Source organism: Lissotriton vulgaris, chromosome 10, assembly GCF_964263255.1.
Source record: "Lissotriton vulgaris chromosome 10, aLisVul1.2, whole genome shotgun sequence".
Classification (NCBI taxonomy): Eukaryota; Metazoa; Chordata; class Amphibia; order Caudata; family Salamandridae; genus Lissotriton; species Lissotriton vulgaris.
The window spans coordinates 446,592,982-446,613,109 of NC_141698.1; the positions used below are offsets into that span (position 1 = coordinate 446,592,982).

The following is a 20,128-nucleotide window of genomic DNA, read 5'->3' on the forward strand; positions in this document are numbered from 1 at the left end:
CGAAAACATTATATATTTACATATCACAATACATTACACAAAATACATGAACATTTCATTTGGGTTCTTTATTCGATGATTAAAAATCGCCATGAAAGTACAAACAATCATTATACATTAATTACATGGGGACGGTGGCGAGGGCGTGGCCGGTCGATCGAAGCTGGCGTTTGGGAGCGTAGAAGTTGAGGCGGCTGTTGAGGTATCCTGGGCCTTGGTTGTGTAGGGCTTTGTGTGCGTGGGTGAGGAGTCGGAAGGTGATTCTCTTGGTGACCGGGAGCCAGTGCAGGTCTCTCAGGTGTCCGGAGATGTGGCTGCGACGGGTATGTCCAGGATGAGTCGTGCTGAGGCGTTCTGGATCCGCTGAAGTCTTTTCTGGAGTTTGGCGGTGGTTCCGGCGTAGAGGGAGTTGCCGTAGTCCAGACGGCTGGTGACGAGGGCCTGGGTGACCGTCTTCCTGGTCTCGGTGGGGATCCACCGGAAGATCTTTCGTAGCATGCGCAGGATGTTGAAGCACGACGAGGAGACGGCGTTGACTTGTCTGGTCATGGAGAGGGTGGAGTCCAGGATGAAGCTCAGGTTGCGTGCGTGGTCTGTTGGTTTGGATGCGCTGCCTAGGGCGGGGGGCCACCAGGAGTCGTCCCAGGCGGCAGGTGAGGGTCCCAGGATGAGGACTTCCGTCTTGTCCGAGTTCAGTTTCAGGCGGCTGTTCTTCATCCATTCGGCTACCTCTTTCATCCCTTCGTGGAGGTTGGCTCTGGCGGTGGCGGGGTCGTTGGTGAGGAAGAGAATCAGCTGGGTGTCGTCGGCGTAGGAGATGATGTTGAGGTTGTGCTGGCGTGCGATGTCTGCGAGGGGGCTCATGTACACGTTGAAGAGGGTTGGACTGAGCGAGGAGCCTTGAGGAACGCCGCAGATGACTTCGGTGGCTTCAGATCTGAACGGGGGGAGGCGGACTCTCTGTGTCCTTCCGGCGAGGAAGGAGATGATCCACTCCAGTGCCTTCTCCTGGATTCCGACGTTGCTGAGTAGCTGCACTAGTGTACGGTGGCAGACAGTGTCGAAGGCCGCGGAGAGGTCTAGGAGGATGAGGGCCGCTGTTTCTCCGTTGTCAAGCAGGGCTCGGATGTCATCGGTGGCTGTGATCAGGGCGGTCTCGGTGCTGTGGTTGGCCCGGAAGCCAGACTGCGAGAGGTCGAGGGATCCGTTCATCTCGAGGAAGGCGGCCAGCTACTTGTTGACGGTCTTCTCAATGACTTTTGCAGGAAACGGGAGCAGCAAGATGGGGCAGTCGTTCTTGAGGTCGGTGGGGTCGGCTGATGGCTTCTTTAGTAGAGCTCTGAGTTCGTCGTGCTTACAGCTCTCCGGGAAGGTAGCGGAGTCGAAGGAGGTGTTGATGATGTCCCGCAGGTGAGGTGCAATGACAACGTCAGCCTTGTTGAAGACGTGGTGAGGGCAGGGGTCGGTAGGAGATCCGGAGTGGATGGAGTTCATTGTGCGGACGGTGTCTTCAGTGCTGATCGGGGTCCAGGCGCGGAGGGTGGTGGTGGGGGGCGGTGGTTCGGTCGTGGCGTGCGTCGGTTGAGTGCTGAAGCTGTTGTGTATGTCCGCGATCTTGTTGTGGAAGTAGGAAGCGAGGGAGTTGCAGAGGTCTTGCGAAGGGGTGATGTCGTTGTTTCCGGCGTTGGGGTTGGAGAGCTCTTTGACGATGTTGAAGAGTTCCTTGCTGTTGTGTGCGTTGTTGTCCAGTCGTTCCTTGAATGCGGTTTTCTTGGTGGCATGGATGAGTTGGTGGTGTTTTCGGGTGGCGAGCTTGAGGGCAGTCATGTTGTCCGGTGTTGGGTCTCTGCGCCAGGTTCTCTCGAGGGCTCGACAGTTCTTCTTGGAGCTCTTGAGTTCGTCGGTGAACCATGGGGCTTTCTTGCTACCGGGTCTGCTAGGCGGGGTCTTCAGAGGGGCGAGGTCGTCTGCGCAGTTGCTGATCCACTTCGTGAGGTTGGTGGCCGCTTGGCTGGGGTTCGTTGCGCTGGTGGGTGGGTTCTTGCTCAGGGCGGTCGCAAGCTGGTCGGCTGTGATCTTGTTCCAGCTTCTGCGTGCAACCTGTTGCTGGTGGTGGTGGATCGTGGTCCTTCTGAAGCTGAAGTGGACGCAGCTGTGGTCCGTCCAGTGGAGTCCGGTGGCGTGGCTGAAGGCGATGTCCTTGCTGGATGAGAAGATGGGGTCGAGTGTGTGTCCGGCGTAGTGGGTGGGGGTGGTGACCAGCTGCTTGAGTCCGAGGTTGGCGAGGTTGTCCAGCAGGGTGGTGGTGTTACGGTTGTTGTTGTTCTCCAGGTGGAAGTTGAGGTCCCCGAGGAGGATGTAGTCAGCGGAGGGGAGGGCGTGCGGGCTGATGAAGTCGGCGATGTCTTCGCTGAATTGTGTGCGTGGTCCCGGGGGTCTGTAGATGAGGGTGCCTCTGAGGGTGGTCTTGGGGTTGATGTGGACCTGGAAGTGCAGGTGCTCGGCCGGTGCGAGGGTGTCGTCGGTGTTGGTCGTGATGCGGATGGTGTTCCTGTGGATGATGGCGATGCCTCCTCCTGTCTGGTTGATGCGGTCCCTCAGGATGATCTTTTAGCCGTCCGGGATGGCGATGGCGATGTCGGGCGCTGAGGAGGCGTTCATCCAGGTTTCCGTGAGGAAGGCGACGTCTGGGGCTGTGGTGTCGAGCAGGTTCCAGAGCTCGACGGCGTGTCTGTGGACGGAGCGGGTGTTGAGCAGGATGCATTTCAGGTGGCTGCTGCTGTTGCTCGTCTTGGTCTGCGGAGACCTATTGTCGCAGCTGCAGGTTCCCTTCTGCTCAATAGTGGATGAATACCCTAATGGTGATCCCAATAAATAAGGTAAAAAATTGAGCCTAAAACGGGTCATTAAAAACCTTCCCTGTGCGTTCTGTAACAGATATAGATAGGGGTCCATTCCTTGTGTGGTCTTTACAAGGTTGTATGCACACACCGTAATTTTAGCCCTTTCTTGTTCTAATCTTTGTGCGGCTTTGTGTGCAAAAAACGCTTTTTTAACAATTGTCTTGTGCTGGGGAATGATCGCTGTTGGGTCAATAAAAAGATTCCCTAGAGCCAGAGTTACCAATACAGATTTTACATAGCTGAGCCACGGGATTCGAGACCATTTTTCTCTGCCCAAGCAGTCCTTCAGTATTTCCCTGCTTGGGCTCGCCTCTTGATTTATCCAGAGCTTAAGCCAGGCTAAAATTGGCCTAACCTTAATCGAATCTTCCAGGTAGGAGATCCCTAACTCCCTATGTGCTATTGCGGCAGTTACACTGTGTGGGGCTTTCAGGACGGATCGTAGGTGCTTATTCTCCTCCCGCTGCAGGTGGCAAACGTTAGCAAAGTCCCACACCTCTGCCCCATAGGTAACTTTAGAGCAACATACTGAGTTGTATAGGATCATCACCTGTTCGGGGCACCACCTCCCCAGCCTTCAGCCATAACCAGCTATTGCCCCATTGGCGGCAATCATTTTACGACAACGATCCTCTGTCAGGGCGTTACATTTTAATAACCCATCAAACAAAACGCCTAGATATGAGAATGACTTGACCTTCTCAATCTTATGACTCCCTATTGTGAAGATGCATTTGTTAGAGGGTTTTTTACCAACAGCTAAAACATAGGATTTGCCCAAATTAACAGAAAGGTCTAATGAACCCATAAAAGAGACGAAACCATCAATTAAAATTAAAATTTGTAGACTCTTTGGTGTGCGCCCGAGGAGGACTGCGTCGTCTGCGTAAAGTAACACAGGAACATGACGCAACCCTACTCGTGGACAGTCGGATCCCAACTGTAAAAAAATAAAAAAGTGAGTTGAGCAAAAGAAAAAAGGCACTACAGGCAGAAGGTTGGGCGGACCTTAGAGAAGCTGGGGAAAAGAGGGACATGACCGAATTCTGGAAAATAATTAATAGACCCACATTCCAGGAAGTTAGGAACGAACATCACGCCCGATAAGTGGATCACTCACTATAGGGGCCTTTATAACCATGAAACAGATACCCAGCATGAAAAAGGGAATACAGACCCAGGTCAGCTTGTAGTTTTTTCCTTAAAGGAAATCAAGGTTGGGATCAAGGGGCTATCAAAAAATAAAGCACCAGGCCCAGATGGAATCCTGCCTGACCTGTTGCTTAGTTCTGTGGAATTATGGGCCCCTATAATGACGAGAGTCATTAATACTGCAATCTGCTGTGGCTTACCGCCATCATGGTCCACTGCCACCATCATCCCCATTTTTAAAAAGGGTAACAGGGACGACCCACAATGCTACCGCCCCATTTCCCTAATCGATGTATCCGCTAAAATCTTGGGAAGGGGGATACTAAACCGGTTGACTGAGTGGACTGAAGCAAATAACATCATCTCAGGCGCACAGTATGGTTTTAGGATGGGCCGTTCTACGAGCGACCAACGCTTGAACCTTTATATCATAGCAGCCAAATACACTATTGCCAGTGATGAATCCCTTTACCTGAGGTTTATGGATTTGGCAGCTGCTTTTGATAATGTTAACAGAGGTAAGCTCTGGAACATGATGACTAGTATGGGGATAGAGGTTGGCCTTATTAATATATTAAGGGAATTGCACAGTAACACATCAGCACAAGTTGAGTACAATATGCAGGGTGGATGCACAGACTCCTTCCAATGTAATAGTGGGGTCCGTCAGGGTTGCATCCTGGCGCCCTTTTTATTTCGCTTTATATTAATAACCTCGAACAGCACTTTTTACAGTTGGGATCCGACTGTCCACGAGTAGGGTCGCGTCATGTTCCTGTGTTACTTTACGCAGACGACGCGGTCCTCCTCGGGCGCACACCAAAGAGTCTACAAATTTTAATTGATGGTTTCGTCTCTTTTATGGGTTCATTAGACCTTTCTGTTAATTTGGGCAAATTCTAAGTTTTAGCTGTTGGTAAAAAATACATGAACATATTATAAAAAGGCACAGTCTGAAGTTTTGAAAACAAAAATATCAGCCCAGTTGGTAATTAATCATATTATTTCTTTGTTGTTCTGGGTGATCAATAATACTTGGCAATAAAGCGTTGACGTTTCAACCCCTGAATTAATGTCCGATATTGTAATCATCTGGGTGGGGTTTTCCTCTGGACTGACTAGATGGTCTGTGTGTAGCTTTTGTAGGGCTTCCACCCTGTCCTATGTTGTGGCACGGCAATCCTACTTGTGCGCTGGTAGTGACCTGACCCAGATATGTCGGTCCTCTGGTCACTTCGAAAAAGATTACTCTTGGAAAAGAATTCCTCCGGCGTCTGGCGCTCGGGGTTCCATGGATGAATCTCTTAGAAAAAAGGAAGGGACTTCAAGGGGCCTTCTGCCTCCACAAACGACCCTCGTAGTGATAACCAAGGCTAGTTAATCGCCTTTGGAAACTTCTTGGGGTTTTTTTTGCACTCCTCCTGAGCGGATGAACGAGAGGCTCTCGTCTACCGTGTCAGTTCTCTCTTGGACCTACTGTACAGGGCTCTCAGTTTTTTAAAGTTCATATATGCTTGGTCACTGTAGTATAGCTAGTGTGCTGCGAGCCATTAATGAACACAAAATCCAGATAAAAATGAGGTATAACACCCTGCTGAATATGAGTGCTGAGATGCAAAAACTTTTTTGCAAATTCAAAATACCAACAAGCATTAGAAATGCAATAGGTCTCGCAGCATTAGAGTTAGTGCATTTAGAATTGTTTATGGTTTTTTTTTGTAAATCTTTAGCATTTTTGTTCCCTGTAGCCAATGCTAAAGAAAAAAGCCATAAACAATTCTAAAAGCTCTAACTCAAATGCTCTGAGACCTATTGCACTGTGTGAGGGTGAGGAGTTGAGGGTGAGTGAGGGTGAGGGTGTGTGAGGGTGAATGAGGGTGAGTGAGGGTGAGTGAGGGGTTGAGGGTGAGTGAGGGGTTGAGGCTGAGTGAGAGTGAGGGTGAGTGAGTGTGAGTGAGGGTGAAGGTGAGTGAGGCTGAGTGAGGCTGAGTGTGAGTTAGGGTGAGGGTTTGCGGGTGGGTGAGGGTGAGGCTTTGAGGGTGAGTGAGGATGAGTGAGGGTGAGTGAGGTGTTGAGGGTGAGTGAGGGTGAGTGAGGGTGAGTGAGGGTGAGTAAGAGTGACGGTGAGTGAGGGGTTGAGGGTGAGGGGTTGAGGGTGAGTGAGTGAGGGTGAGGGGTTGAGGGTGACGGATTGCGGGTGAGGGGTTGAGGGTGAGGTGTTGAGGGTGAGGGGTTGAGGATGAGGTGTTGAGGGTGAGTGAGGTTGAGGGTGGTTGAGTGAGGATGAGTGAGAGTGAGGGTGAGTGAGGTGTTGAGGGTGAGGTGTTGAGGGTGAGTGAGTGAGGGTGAGGTGTTGAGGTTGAGTGAGGGTGAGTGAGTGTGACGTGTTGAGGGTGAGTGAGGATGAGTGAGAGTGAGGGTGAGTGAGGTGTTGAGGGTGAGGCGTTGAGGGTGAGGCGTTGAGGGTGATTGAGGGTGAGGGTGAGTGAGGGTGAGTGAGAGTGAGGGTGAGTGAGGGGTTGAGGGTAAGTGAGGGTGAGTGAGGGTGAGTGAGTGAGAGTGAGTGAGGGTGAGTGAGGGTGAGTGAGAGTGAGGGTGAGTGAGGGTGAGTGAGGGGTTGAGGGTGAGTGAGTGAGGGTGAGGGGTTGAGGGTGAGGGATTGAGGGTGAGGTGTTGAGGGTGAGGTGTTGAGGGTGAGGTGTTGAGGATGAGGTGTTGAGGGTGAGTGAGGTTGAGGGTGGTTGAGTGAGGATGAGTGAGAGTGAGGGTGAGTGAGGTGTTGAGGGTGAGGTGTTGAGGGTGAGTGAGTGAGGGTGAGGTGTTGAGGGTGAGTGAGGGTGAGTGAGTGTGAGGTGTTGAGGGTGAGTGAGGATGAGTGAGAGTGAGGGTGAGTGAGGGGTTGAGGGTGAGGCGTTGAGGGTGAGGCGTTGAGGGTGATTGAGGGTGAGGGTGAGTGAGGGTGAGTGAGGGTGAGGTGTTGAGGGTGAGTGAGGATGAGTGAGGGTGAGTGAGGGGTTGAGGGTGAGTGAGGGGTTGAGGGTGAGTGAGGTGTTGAGTGTTAGTGATGGTCAGGGTGAGTGAGGCTGAGGTGTTGAGGGTGAGTGAGGGCGAGGGTGAGTGAGGGTGAGTGAGGGTGAGTGAGGGGTTGAGTGTGATTGAGGGGTTGAGGGTGATTGAGGGGTTGAGGGTGAGTGAGAGTGAGGGTGAGTGAGGGTGAGGGTGAGTGAGGGTGAGTGTGAGTTAGGGTGAGTGTTTGAGGGTGGGTGAGGGTGAGGGTGAGGGGTTGAGGGTGAGTGAGGGTGAGGGAGGGGTTGAGGGTGAGGGAGGGGTTGAGGGTGAGTGAGGGTGAGTGAGGGTGAGTGAGGATGAGTGAGGGTGAGTGAGGGGTTGAGGGTGAGGGGTTGAGGGTGAGTGAGTGAGGGTGAGGGGTTGAGGGTGAGGGATTGAGGGTGAGGGATTGAGGGTGAGGGGTTGAGTGTGAGGTGTTGAGGGTGAGGGGTTGAGGATGAGGGGTTGAGAGAGAGTGAGATTGAGGGTGGTTGAGTGAGGATGAGTGAGGGTGAGTGAGGTGTTGAGGGTGAGTGATTGAGGGTGAGGGGTTGAGGGTGAGTGAGTGTGAGGGGTTGAGGGTGAGTGAGGATGAGTGAGAGTGAGGGTGAGTGAGGCGTTGAGGGTGAGGCGTTGAGGGTGAGTGAGGGTGAGGGTGGGTGAGGGTGAGGTGTTGAGGGTGAGTGAGGATGAGTGAGAGTGAGGGTGAGTGAGGAGTTGAGGGTGAGTGAGGGGTTGAGGGTGAGTGAGGGGTTGAGGGTGAGTGATGGTCAGGGTGAGTGAGGGTGAGGGTGGGTGAGCTGTTGAGGGTGAGTGAGGGGTTGAGGGTGAGTGAGGGTGAGGAGTTGAGGGGGAGGCATTGAGGGTGAGTGAGGGTGAGTGAGTGAGGGTGAAGGGTTGAGTGAGGGTGAGGTGTTGAGGGTGAGTGAGGGTGAGGGGTTGAGGGTGAGTGAGGGTGAGTGAGAGTGAGGGTGAGTGAGGGGTTGAGGGTGAGGTGTTGAGGGTGAGGTGTTGAGGGTGAGGTGTTGAGGGTGAGTGAGGGTGAGGTGTTGAGGGTGAGTGAGGGTGACGGGTTGAGGGTGAGTGAGGATGAGTGAGAGTGAGGGTGAGAGACGTTGAAGATTACATGGCAGATGTTGGATTATGTGGCAAACACGGCAAATCAATAATTATGCAAAAAACGCAGCAGCCGCACAATTCCATCATTATAAAGAGTACATAAAAAAGGAGGGTGTTGGGCACAAGTTAATTTCATGGCCTTAAGATACCGCAAGCAGGCCTGGCTATCTTATCACCCCAAGGGAGTTTAGAAAATTTTTACATTATGATTAGACTGATTGAAACTTGTTTACACACGGATACTTAAATTAATTTTACGATCACCGACTGTGGTTTCTTCAAAGTGCTCAAGTCCTGTATAATTTGGCAGGGAATTCATGAGCCAATCTCTGTCTTCAGATTGGCGCCTGGTGTATACAGCTCTTGTTAAAGCATAAATATTGTATCAGGTTTTCTTTTCCACAAATCTCCCCTAAGCGGTCCTTTCCATTCACCAATGTGCGGACCACCACAAAGTCAGAAAACTGCCCAATGCGACGCAAATTGCATCCAATGTTGTTAGAGCCGGTTTAACCAGCGCTGCGTCCATGCAATAGAAAATGCAAAACCATGACCCGGCAGTGCGGCGAGTTTAAGAGTAGATTCTCCACCTGAAATACAAACACACAAAGCAAGTTTACAGGCAGCCAAAAGCAGGGTTTAATTAACACCCCAAAAGATGAAACCGAAACGAGGCGAACTTAACGTATTCAGCAGTGGCACACATTTCACTCTTAGGCAAATAGCGGAGAGATACAATGTTGAGGCACTTGAGGGCAGCAGTTGTTTGATGCTATGAAAGCCGAGGTCCCTGAGCAACTGCAAAAGCCAAACGAACATGTCCGTCCGATGACATGGAAAGCCGCAGCTATCATCTGCCCTCTGTCCACAACAGCCAGTCTGATTCCATGGACAGCCGCAGCCATCCATCCATCTCTGTCCAGAACAGCCTTCGAGTCGCTCAGACAAGGCTCGATACATTATTTATAGTTTGAAAGAAGCCAAGCTCCGCAGAGCAAGTTAATGCTCGTCTGATATAATAACTGCTTCTTACAGAAAACGAACGGCTTTAAAAGACCAAAACTATCAAAGATCTTCTCTAATTGTGGCAGAAGACACCCTACGAAGCTTAACACAACTGTTGAGCTTGAAGAAGAAACAAGCCTTTCACCGTAACACGGCGGGCAGGGGAGGGGGCGGGCAGGGGAGGGGGCGGAGAGGGGAGAGGTGCGACACGGCAGGAAGACGGAAGGAAGAGAGGGGAGGGGGAGGAGAAATGCGACACGGCGGGAGGGGGCGGAGCGGGTAAACAAAGACGGACAAGGAGGGTGTTGGGCACAAGTTAATTTCATGGCCTTAAGATACCGCAAGCAGGCCTGGCTATCTTATCACCCCAAGGGAGTTTAGAAAATTTTTACATTATGATTAGACTGATTGAAACTTGTTTACACACGGATACTTAAATTAATTTTACGATCACCGACTGTGGTTTCTTCAAAGTGCTCAAGTCCTGTATAATTTGGCAGGGAATTCATGAGCCAATCTCTGTCTTCAGATTGGCGCCTGGTGTATACAGCTCTTGTTAAAGCATAAATATTGTATCAGGTTTTCTTTTCCACAAATCTCCCCTAAGCGGTCCTTTCCATTCACCAATGTGCGGACCACCACAAAGTCAGAAAACTGCCCAATGCGACGCAAATTGCATCCAATGTTGTTAGAGCCGGTTTAACCAGCGCTGCGTCCATGCAATAGAAAATGCAAAACCATGACCCGGCAGTGCGGCGAGTTTAAGAGTAGATTCTCCACCTGAAATACAAACACACAAAGCAAGTTTACAGGCAGCCAAAAGCAGGGTTTAATTAACACCCCAAAAGATGAAACCGAAACGAGGCGAACTTAACGTATTCAGCAGTGGCACACATTTCACTCTTAGGCAAATAGCGGAGAGATACAATGTTGAGGCACTTGAGGGCAGCAGTTGTTTGATGCTATGAAAGCCGAGGTCCCTGAGCAACTGCAAAAGCCAAACGAACATGTCCGTCCGATGACATGGAAAGCCGCAGCTATCATCTGCCCTCTGTCCACAACAGCCAGTCTGATTCCATGGACAGCCGCAGCCATCCATCCATCTCTGTCCAGAACAGCCTTCGAGTCGCTCAGACAAGGCTCGATACATTATTTATAGTTTGAAAGAAGCCAAGCTCCGCAGAGCAAGTTAATGCTCGTCTGATATAATAACTGCTTCTTACAGAAAACGAACGGCTTTAAAAGACCAAAACTATCAAAGATCTTCTCTAATTGTGGCAGAAGACACCCTACGAAACTTAACACAACTGTTGAGCTTGAAGAAGAAACAAGCCTTTCACCGTAACACGGCGGGCAGGGGAGGGGGCGGGCAGGGGAGGGGGCGGAGAGGGGAGAGGTGCGACACGGCAGGAAGACGGAAGGAAGAGAGGGGAGGGGGAGGAGAAATGCGACACGGCGGGAGGGGGCGGAGCGGGTAAACAAAGACGGACGTGCACGCGCACGCGCTTTTAAGGTCAATGCGCATGCGCATAAGCTCAATGCGCATGCGCATTGACCTTAAAAGTCACGGGCACTGCAAGGAATCGCCACGATTCCTTGCAGTGTAGATAAAGAGTGGATAAGTCGCAATAGTCTCGCTTGCTCGATGCGCATGCGCATCGACAGGCGAGACCTAAAAACGTTATATTGGGGCAATCTCCTTATCTCCTAAGACCATTGTGGTGTTGCTGCCTATCTATAGGATCGATCTGTGTTTTCCTCCAAGCCCATTTTTCTAACGGTTATGTGTCACCCCGCCTGTGATCTGTCAAGCGGTTACTTCAGGCCTAGGTCGCAGGGCCTGCCTGACCACGTATTTCTGATTCAGGGTTGATGGGAAGGTCATTTGGGGTGGATTTGACAACAGCGATGCGAGTTTGTGTTATACTTACATATATCATGGCGTACATTGGCATTGTATTGATCATTAACAATTGGGCACCGCATGGTACTGCCTTTGGAATTTTCCACAGAAAAGTCAAAGCAGTCAAACATGAGACTGGTCCTGATTCAGTTGCACAGAAAGAATATGTAAGATGAGGGTATTTTCCTTTCAAAACCTCAATAAGAAAGTTCCATCATGATTCTCAGTAGGATCGCATGAGCCATAAGCAATCAGAAAAACAAAATCCCCTACAACAGTCCTGCTACCAGAAATAATACAGTCCCTCCACAACTAAAACATTTTGAAGTAGCTGCTTAATGGCATGATGTTTTTAGATTTGGGCATTTGCTCTGTAGGGCTGAATAAAGCAACGGGAACATGAACAGGAAAAGTGGAGTATAGCTAACACCAAAAAGTTGTAATTATCATATAATTTTATAAGAAATATTTGTAATACATTAGAGGTTTTGTTCAACAAAGCTAAAACAAAATTAAAAAGTGAAGCCCTGCACTTAATTGCACAAAATAAATATTTCATTAATCATGGCTGAATCCCCATGACAAACAAATCAGTTAAACGTTGCAAACCATCTCCTTAAACGAAATTTAAAATACATTTAAAACACTTATGAATACCTCATTTAGTGATCTGATTCCAGAGTACAAAGTGCTAAAATACTTCATAATGAACTTTGTCATTCCGAAGGACATTGTGTTTAAATTGTGGTTGTTGTTGCATTGCCAGATGTTAGTATTTGTCTGTGCTGCTTAGTGCTCCATCACAATTACATTCAGAGCCATAAGCAACCACTAAGGATATTATTCTGCATCTTGGTCTTCAACATGTAACTCTGTGCTTGTATAAATGGGGGCATATGCACAGTGTATGGTCAGTAGTTTCATGATGTAAACCACTTGGCTCACATTTTCTAGCAGTTCGAGTGATTGTATTCCAAGCCTCTTCAAACTAAAGTATTGGTACATGCAGTACATGATGGCAGAGGAACATTTTTTGCACTATCTGTGCAAGATTTTAATTTAAACAACTGTCACCTTAGTCTGTATGTCACTGGTAAGTTACATTCACTCTGACTCAAGTTATTCATAAAATACATTTCCCATCTATCTACCTTTAAAGGTACCTGCATTGGTCCTTTACTAAGGAGACCTAGATTTTCCTTGGATATATATTATAGTGGGTCACTGTCTTTGTTGAGCTAAAATAAAAATAAATTCCCTAGAGGTGAGGACTTGGTAGTAGATTTGGGTGTGATCAACAGTTTTAAGAAGCCAATACTGGCTCTATTATACATCCACACATATTTAGAAAAGTCTTATCCACCAGGGCCATATAGACATAAGGCCTTGTGATTTCAACTTTGCTGGATAGAAGTGTGACATTCAGAAAACAGACAAATGTTACCCTCAGTAGGTCCATTTCAGATTTTTAATGACAAAGCAATGCTGCAGAGCAATACAACAAAATCGGTTTCTCCTCTGTGTGCCTACCCTCTCTTCCTGCCATCCTCTCCCCCTCCTCCCCTTCATCCTTCCCCATGTTTCTCCTTCCCTGACAACTCCCCCTCTATGCTCTCTTTCCATCGGTCCTCATCACCCAACCCCTGGACACTGGGTCACTGGTCAAGGAAACTTGTGCTGTACCATGTGTGCATTATCTGTATTCCCTTGTGTATTCAGGATATTACTGTAAGGTGACAACTGCATTCTTGTATTACCTTTCTAAATGGATAAATAAATGCCCAAAAATATCGGTTTCACCTTAGATTTAAAAACCCCCTACTGCTTCACATTTGTAAGAATTTCTGTAACCTTACCACCATCTCTTTGCATCTATACCTTATATTTGCTAAATTAGTCTTTCAGTCCAAATTTGAGTCACTGTTTACTCCCATGTTTGGAAATACCTTGACACTTTGTATCTTAGTATTATTGATATACAACTATTGTTTTGCTGACTGCCTAGAAAAAAACATTGTTTTATGTTAATTGAAAACACCATAGTTAAATAATTTCAGCAGCTTCTACAACAGTTGGAGGGCTGTTGGAGTGGTCTCCAGCTAGATCAAATCATCAGTGTATGAAAAACTATAAGTTCTTGTCTTGCTTCACTCACATTTGGGAGACCTTGAACATACAGCGAGAAAAGTGGAAGGGTTGGGCAAAACACGCTCCTGTTCACAGTGAATATATAGCTTTTGGTTAATACCCTATGTAACTGTTTGTTTTGCTTCACATATTGCATTTGATTGTCAATTGTGATAATGTATTTTTGTCTTTGTATTTCAGATGGTGTCTCAAGGAAACCTGAAATATCCAGAGGACCAGACAGCCCGCCTGTACTGCTCATCACTGAGGTGAACCCCGACAACCCAGGAGGGCGGGAGAATGAGGAGTTTGTGGAGTTGTTCCATCCTGGTCGTCGTAATGCTAGCTTGGATGGCTATTGGGTGGTGCTGTTCAATGGCAAAAATGGCTTAGCCTATGAGGTGGTGAAATTGTTTGGCTACCGGACTAATGCTCAAGGTTACTTTCTGTTGGGCAGCTCAGGTGTCGTGCCCAGGCCTGACATTGTTCTTCCTGCCAACACAATCCAAAATGGAGCAGATGCGGTGGCCCTTTACTACAGCCGTTCTGGGGCTTACCGTAAGGGAATGGCTGTGACAGAGGAAGGTTTGGTGGATGCCGTTGTCTATCAGTCACGAGGCTCAGAGAAGGCTGATCGACTCCTGAGTGTTCTGACACCGGGCCAAGAAGTTCTGCATGAAGATGAAATGTTCAACACTGATGATGAGTCCCTCAGCCGCTGTGACAGCCTTCGTCTCCGAGATCAGAGCAGCTTTCAGGTGCGAAGAAGGAAAGATATGTCTTCTGTCTTTTGTTATTTTTCTTCATCTATTTCAGCTCTTTTCATCCTTCTCTTCAATTACTTTCTGTCTACTTTCCTTCTCTAACTGCCATCCCATTTGCTTTTCTTCTTTCTCTATGCATTACTGTCTCCCCTTCCCTTATAGGTGAGGGTTGGTGGGAGTGTGCAGTGAGGAACCGCCTACTTTTCATCTTTCAGCCACAGAAATGCAACCTGTTGGGATGGAAAAGTCCTCTGCATGGTAACGGCGGGCACCCTGCATTGAGTACCTAACTGTACTGTGTCTGGATCCCTAATGCTGATTTTGTTTGGTCATAGGCAACCACGGATCATGCATGTGCACTATGACATAGGCTTGTTTTATGGATTGCTGTTTTATTGGACTAGGAAAGGGACCCAAATCCCTACCTTCATAGTGGCGGAAGGCTACTGCGTTCACCAGGAGTTACGCAGCACAAGCATGGTGGTTGCAGCATACAGTGTAGTGATCAGTAGGAGTAAACAGATTATTTTTACCACATTTCACTGGAGTGAGGCATTCAGGCTCACTCACTTTTAAAGTTCCGCTGCTGTGTGCTTAACACACCCTAGTCCTACATCAGATTAATGTGAAGGGCTGCGTAAAGGTGGTCTATCTGCTCTGGGTGTATGTGGCCCTGGGAAGGGTACAATACAGTTATAGTGCAGTACTGAGCAGTGCGCGCATGCTGAATGCATGTAGTAGATGTACATTTAACTAATAGTTTTGCAGTGACTGAAGGATGTAGTCATTTTGATCCCATAAAGAAAGCCACTTCTAAACTTGCTTTGAAGACCCATTTTACTAAAGTACGAGAGGGAAAGAAAAACTTTTTAGCATCTAAAATAGAACAAGCAGGCAACAGAAGTCTTGAACTGTTCAAATTTGTTAAGGATTTTTCCTCCCCGAAATCTTTTAAGCCCCCTTTTACTCCTACAGAGGGTTGGACAAACCGTATGGCACAATATTTTTATAACAAAATAAAAAATATTCAGGATGTCTTTAAAACAGGGAGCAAAGCTACTAACTTTAGCCTAGACGCAGCGGTCTCTACAAACTCTAGGGTAGGCAAGACTCTGTGAGTTTCCACCTATCTCAATGACTACGTCACCTAAAATAATGCAAGCACTGAAGTCTGGTTCCCCCATGGATCCTTGTCCAGCCAGGGTGCTAGTCTCTATTGCAGATGTGATAAATCCAGCTGTTAATCTAGTTCTTAATGCTTCTCTGTCGGAGGGCACGGTGCCTGGGTGCTGGAAACATGGACGAATCCTGCCACTTTTAAAAAAGCTCTCGGCAGACCCCCTGACAGTCAGCAACTATAGACCCATAACACTGCTGCCGTACTTCTCCAAGGCTTTGGAGAAGTATGTGAACATGGTGTTTACTGATTTTATTGAGACCACCCATGCTTTACACCCTAGCCAATCGGGATTTAGATCCAATTATAGTACAGAAACGTTGCTATTGGAAGTCTCTGACACTGTTGAAGCCACCTTGGATAGCGGAGGGAAAGCGATATTGATATTGCTGGACCTCTCTGCGGCTTTTGACACAGTGCCCCACGAGAGACTCCTGCACAGGCTTCAGGACTGTGGTATCGGGGGCACGGTGTTCAAGGGGTTTGTTTCCTTTCTCGAACGTTGCCAGCAAACCATATGCCCCCCCCCTTTTAATGCCCCTATTCCCCTGCTGAGGGTCGGAGTGCCTCAGGGTTCAGTCCTGAGCCTGACCCTGTTCAACCTATACATGGCTCCATTGGCACTCCTGGCTGAGCATCAGGGGGATAAAATTATATCATACGCTGATGACACACAGCTATTGTTCACGCTTGAGAAAAACGTGACGTTGAGAGGGGCGAATATTAAAATCTGCCTGTCCAATTTATACTCTTGGTTCAGGCTTAACCAATTATTATGTAATTCCGATAAGTCCGAAATCATTTGCTTCGGCCACAGTCCTGATGTAGAATGGCATAACTGATGGCCCCAGGACATGTCCCCCACCTGTCCAGTTACCACTGTGAAAAATCTTGGGGTAAATGTCCATGAAGACACAAGTACAATCAGTGGCCGTCACTTGCTTCGGGCTATTGAAAATGATGAGGAACTTTCTTCCCCTCCTTTCAGTACCTCATAGGAAAACAGTGGTCCAAGCTCTGATAACATCTAGACTTGACTACGCCAATGCTCTGTATCTCGGCCTCCTCGACTACCTACTAGGCTATCTGCAGGTGGTATAGAATGCGGCACCTAGGGCCGTTTTGCTGGTGGATCCCAGAACGCACACAACTCCCCTCAGATATCTCTGCACTGGCTGCCGGTGCAAAAAAGGGTGATTTTCAAAGCTTTGGTGTTAGTCTTTAAAGCCCTTCATAATATTGGAGCCCCCCTATATCAGGAGGAGAATAAAGCCATACGCTCCTGTTAGATCCCTGAGATCCTCAACGTAGAAGCTGTCCGTTGTGTCCAAGTTTGTCCGTTCTCGGTTGGGTGGGCGCACGTTCCAGGTGACCGCTACAAAGCTGTGGAACAACATGTCGCTTTTCTTAAGACAGAAACAAGCTCTCCTCAGTTTCAGAAGGAAATTAAAAACATGGTTGTTTTGATGAGAAGTGGCATTCCTTCAGCTTAATTTGTGCTGTTAAAAGGGTAAGTTACAAATCAACAGAAGAGTGACTAAAAGGGTAAAGGGATAGTCAATAGCTACCACCAAGTAAAGAAATTATTCCAAACAAAGAGCAGTCAAACAGTAAGGGTTGCATGCAGAGTGCCACAAGAAGAACCCTCAGGCACCAACAAGACAGTCGGTTGCCATTTGTCTTCATTGGGTCCTTTTCAGAAAGTAGTGATTGAGAAATTAAAAGAAGTATGGACTACTCCCCAAAAATGAGTATTTTATTAAGGGGGTAGCTCTAACTTCATTAAAAATCTTAGTGAGAACCACCCAGTCCTAAACAAAAAACAACAATATAGGTCGACATGTTTCTGCTAATACGAGCCCAAACTCGGCTCAGCATTCATCAGGACCATACGTAACTACTTCACGTGGGTGAAGCACGCTAAGGCTTCACTGCCACCTGAGGTAGACAAAGTATCTAAAAAAGATTACGACCTTCTGTGTAATCAGGACACTGGAACTTCCAAGTGTTTTCTCCTCCTATATGTGAGGGATTTAAGTCTGTAAGGGAAGATAAACAGAGCAAAAACACAGGAAATATATGTGTGTATATATATAGAGAGAGAGAAAAGCACTCTGTTTTAAAGTTTTGTACTTTTTGCATGATATAAAAACCATTACTTAAGGTGCATACACCATAAACCACTGTATGGACATTGAATTATAATAACATCATTATGTCTAATAGCTCACACTAAGTAGCCTGATTGATAATCCAGAAATTGTATACATCTTTCACTTAAATTCCTTACAGGCCTGCCTGATTATTTCAGAAGACTTACAAAGAGAGCCAAATGGTTTTTGGAAAAACACCCAAAAACCTTTTAAGCGCAATCAACTTTTAAAGAGTAAAGGAGCGCTATGGAAAATATTTCAATCCATGTCATTTAAACAAGTGTCCAATAAAGTTAAAAATGACTCTGCAGTCAATAACAATCGACCGTCAAGAGTTCAGAATACTTAGCATTATTAGAATACACGTTCACCAAATGGAAGAAACTTGGAGTGAGAAAGTCTCATTGTTGATGTGCTTTTAATCTGGCAGGGCTCCGAGGACAGCCTTTTGGCTTTTTTCGACTGGGTCAATACCTGTGATCCTCATTTGAAATTCACCCACCAGTATCATCCCAATTCCATTGTCTTCCTGGATGTAACAATAACTAGGGTAGGGGATCACCTAACTACAAAAACTTACTACAAGCCCACAAGTAAAAACAACGTACTCCACTTTTCGAGTTTTCATCCACGCTCATTGCGTGAGAATCTGCCTTTTGGACAATATCTGCGGATCCGTAGAAATTGTAGTAACCTTGATGATTTCAATACACAGGCAGACGACCTTACAAACAAATTAATAACAAGAGGTTACCCCAAAGGCATTCTGAGAAAAAGTCGCAAGAGGGCGAAGAACCAAAATCGTGAAGCCCTCCTGGAGGACTATAATAAAGACAGAGAAGCAGAAACACCCCTAACATGCGTGATAACGTATAGTAACATTTCGAATGCAGTGAGCCGTTGTGTGGGAAAACACTGGCGTATACTAACGAGCAATGGCCGAAAATGGAAGAAACCTCTGTTGCCGTACAAACGTGAGAGAAGCCTGCAAGACGCACTTGTTCACACCCGTCCAAGAACCACAGAGACGCCACTGGACAATAACTTACTCACAACATGGGGCCTGCCCCGGGTCACTGGCCACTACCCTTGCGGAGGATGCAGTGTGTGTCATCTTACCAGAGCAACGAAGACACTTCATCTTGAGGCAGGCAAACTTTGGCAGTTGAGAGGTCATACCAACTGTAATTCATCCAATGTTATTTATCTTGTAACATGTCCCTGTGGTCTCCGATATGTGGGGATGACCACGAGAAAAATAAAATTGCGCATCTGCGAACACCGCAGTAATGTGAGGTGTCGCAAGAGCACAACATAATTAACTGCCCACTTTCTTGAACATGGCCATTGTCCAAATGATCTTAGATGGACAGTTATAGAACAGCTCAACTTAACAAATGAAAACAGCATTTTTGAGCGGGAACAAAGATGGATATACCGTCTTTCACCGCACCTAACAGGTCTGAACGATGCCATACCCTGGGGTTCAGTGATGCGACGGTAGTTCCCATGCCCACCCTGTTCAGCCATTTGACTTTCAATGTAATTGTTTGAAAGAATGGACTTTTCCTTTCTTTCTATAAAACGGTGTACACTATAAAGTTTGTCTGACGAATATCCTATTGGCAATATCGCAACATCTGACGTTTGACATTAAGTTATTATAAATAGAGAGTGGACTAACTGTCTATGGCTTCTAAGTTCTGTGTCTACCTTTATATGCATCCTCTGAAAACTTAGGGGTCATTAAGTTCTAGTCCATCTGTAAAGAACTAAGGCTATTTTGATATTGAGCTAGCTGGGTTATTATACTTTGAATGATAAATTCATATTAACCGTAATAATCTGACCAATGCCATTTTCAACTAAGTTTGGTTGTAAATAGGTGATCTTGGCCCTCCGTTTCTATATATTTATACATTTTTTGCTTTTCTCAGCCACCTCCATTTGTGTTTGGGGACGCGGGATTAGCTAAAAAATGGCCATTAGCCTCAAATGAGTTTCATGGAGGTAGAATGCCCATGGATAATAACTAAGTAACACTGTCCCTTTAAGAACAAGCACTGGCGTTTCCAATAGGTCTCGCAGTAGGAAAGTTGGAGCTATTACAATTGCAAATAACAATGCCTTTTATTTTTGTTTTCATTTTAAAAACATAAAGGGCTTTGTCATTTACAAAACCAAGAGCTCCAACTTTCCTACTGCGAGACCTATTGTGGACTGCACAGTGTGGGTAAAAGTGGCACTGCGTGTGTGTGAGTGGCTTTGAGTGAGTTGCGTTGCGTGGGTGAGTGGCGTTGCATGTGTGAGTGTTGTTGCGTGGGTGAGTGGCGTTGCGTGGGTGAGTGGCGTTGCGTGTGTGAGTTGCGTTGCGTGGGTGAGTGGCATTGCATGGGTGAGAGTGGCGTTGCGTGTGTGAGTGGGCTTGCGTGGGTGTGAGTGGCGTTGTGTGTCTGAAAGTGGTGCTGTGTGGGTAAAAGTGGCACTGCGTGGGTGTGAGTGGATTTGCGTGTGTGAGTGGCGTTGCGTGTGTGAGTGGCGTTGCGTGTGTGAGTGGCGTTGCATGTGTGAGTGGCGTTGCATGTGTGAGTGGCATTGCATGGGTGAGAGTGGCGTTGCGTGTGTGAGTGTAACATATGATTTAATATGTATAATTGTAATTGTTTACACTGCAGGGTGAATTTGGTGCAATTATTTATTGAAAGTACAAGTCACCCTTTGGCTCAATAATTTGTCTTTTGCCTGAAAAACTTCTTCCTTTCTTCCATCTCTCTGAC

General features: G+C 47.3%; 1 protein-coding gene across 1 annotated transcript in view; it reads left to right on the forward strand.

Annotated features, from left to right (window-relative positions):
- LOC147685381 (uncharacterized) overlaps nt 1-20,128 on the forward strand; it is a 354,664-nt gene that overhangs the window by 207,751 nt on the left and 126,785 nt on the right. Inside the window, exon 7 of the mRNA XM_086941295.1 lies at nt 13,459-14,015. Coding sequence (XP_086797421.1) covers nt 13,459-14,015 — 557 coding nt within the window. The remainder of the gene's footprint in view (nt 1-13,458; nt 14,016-20,128) is intronic.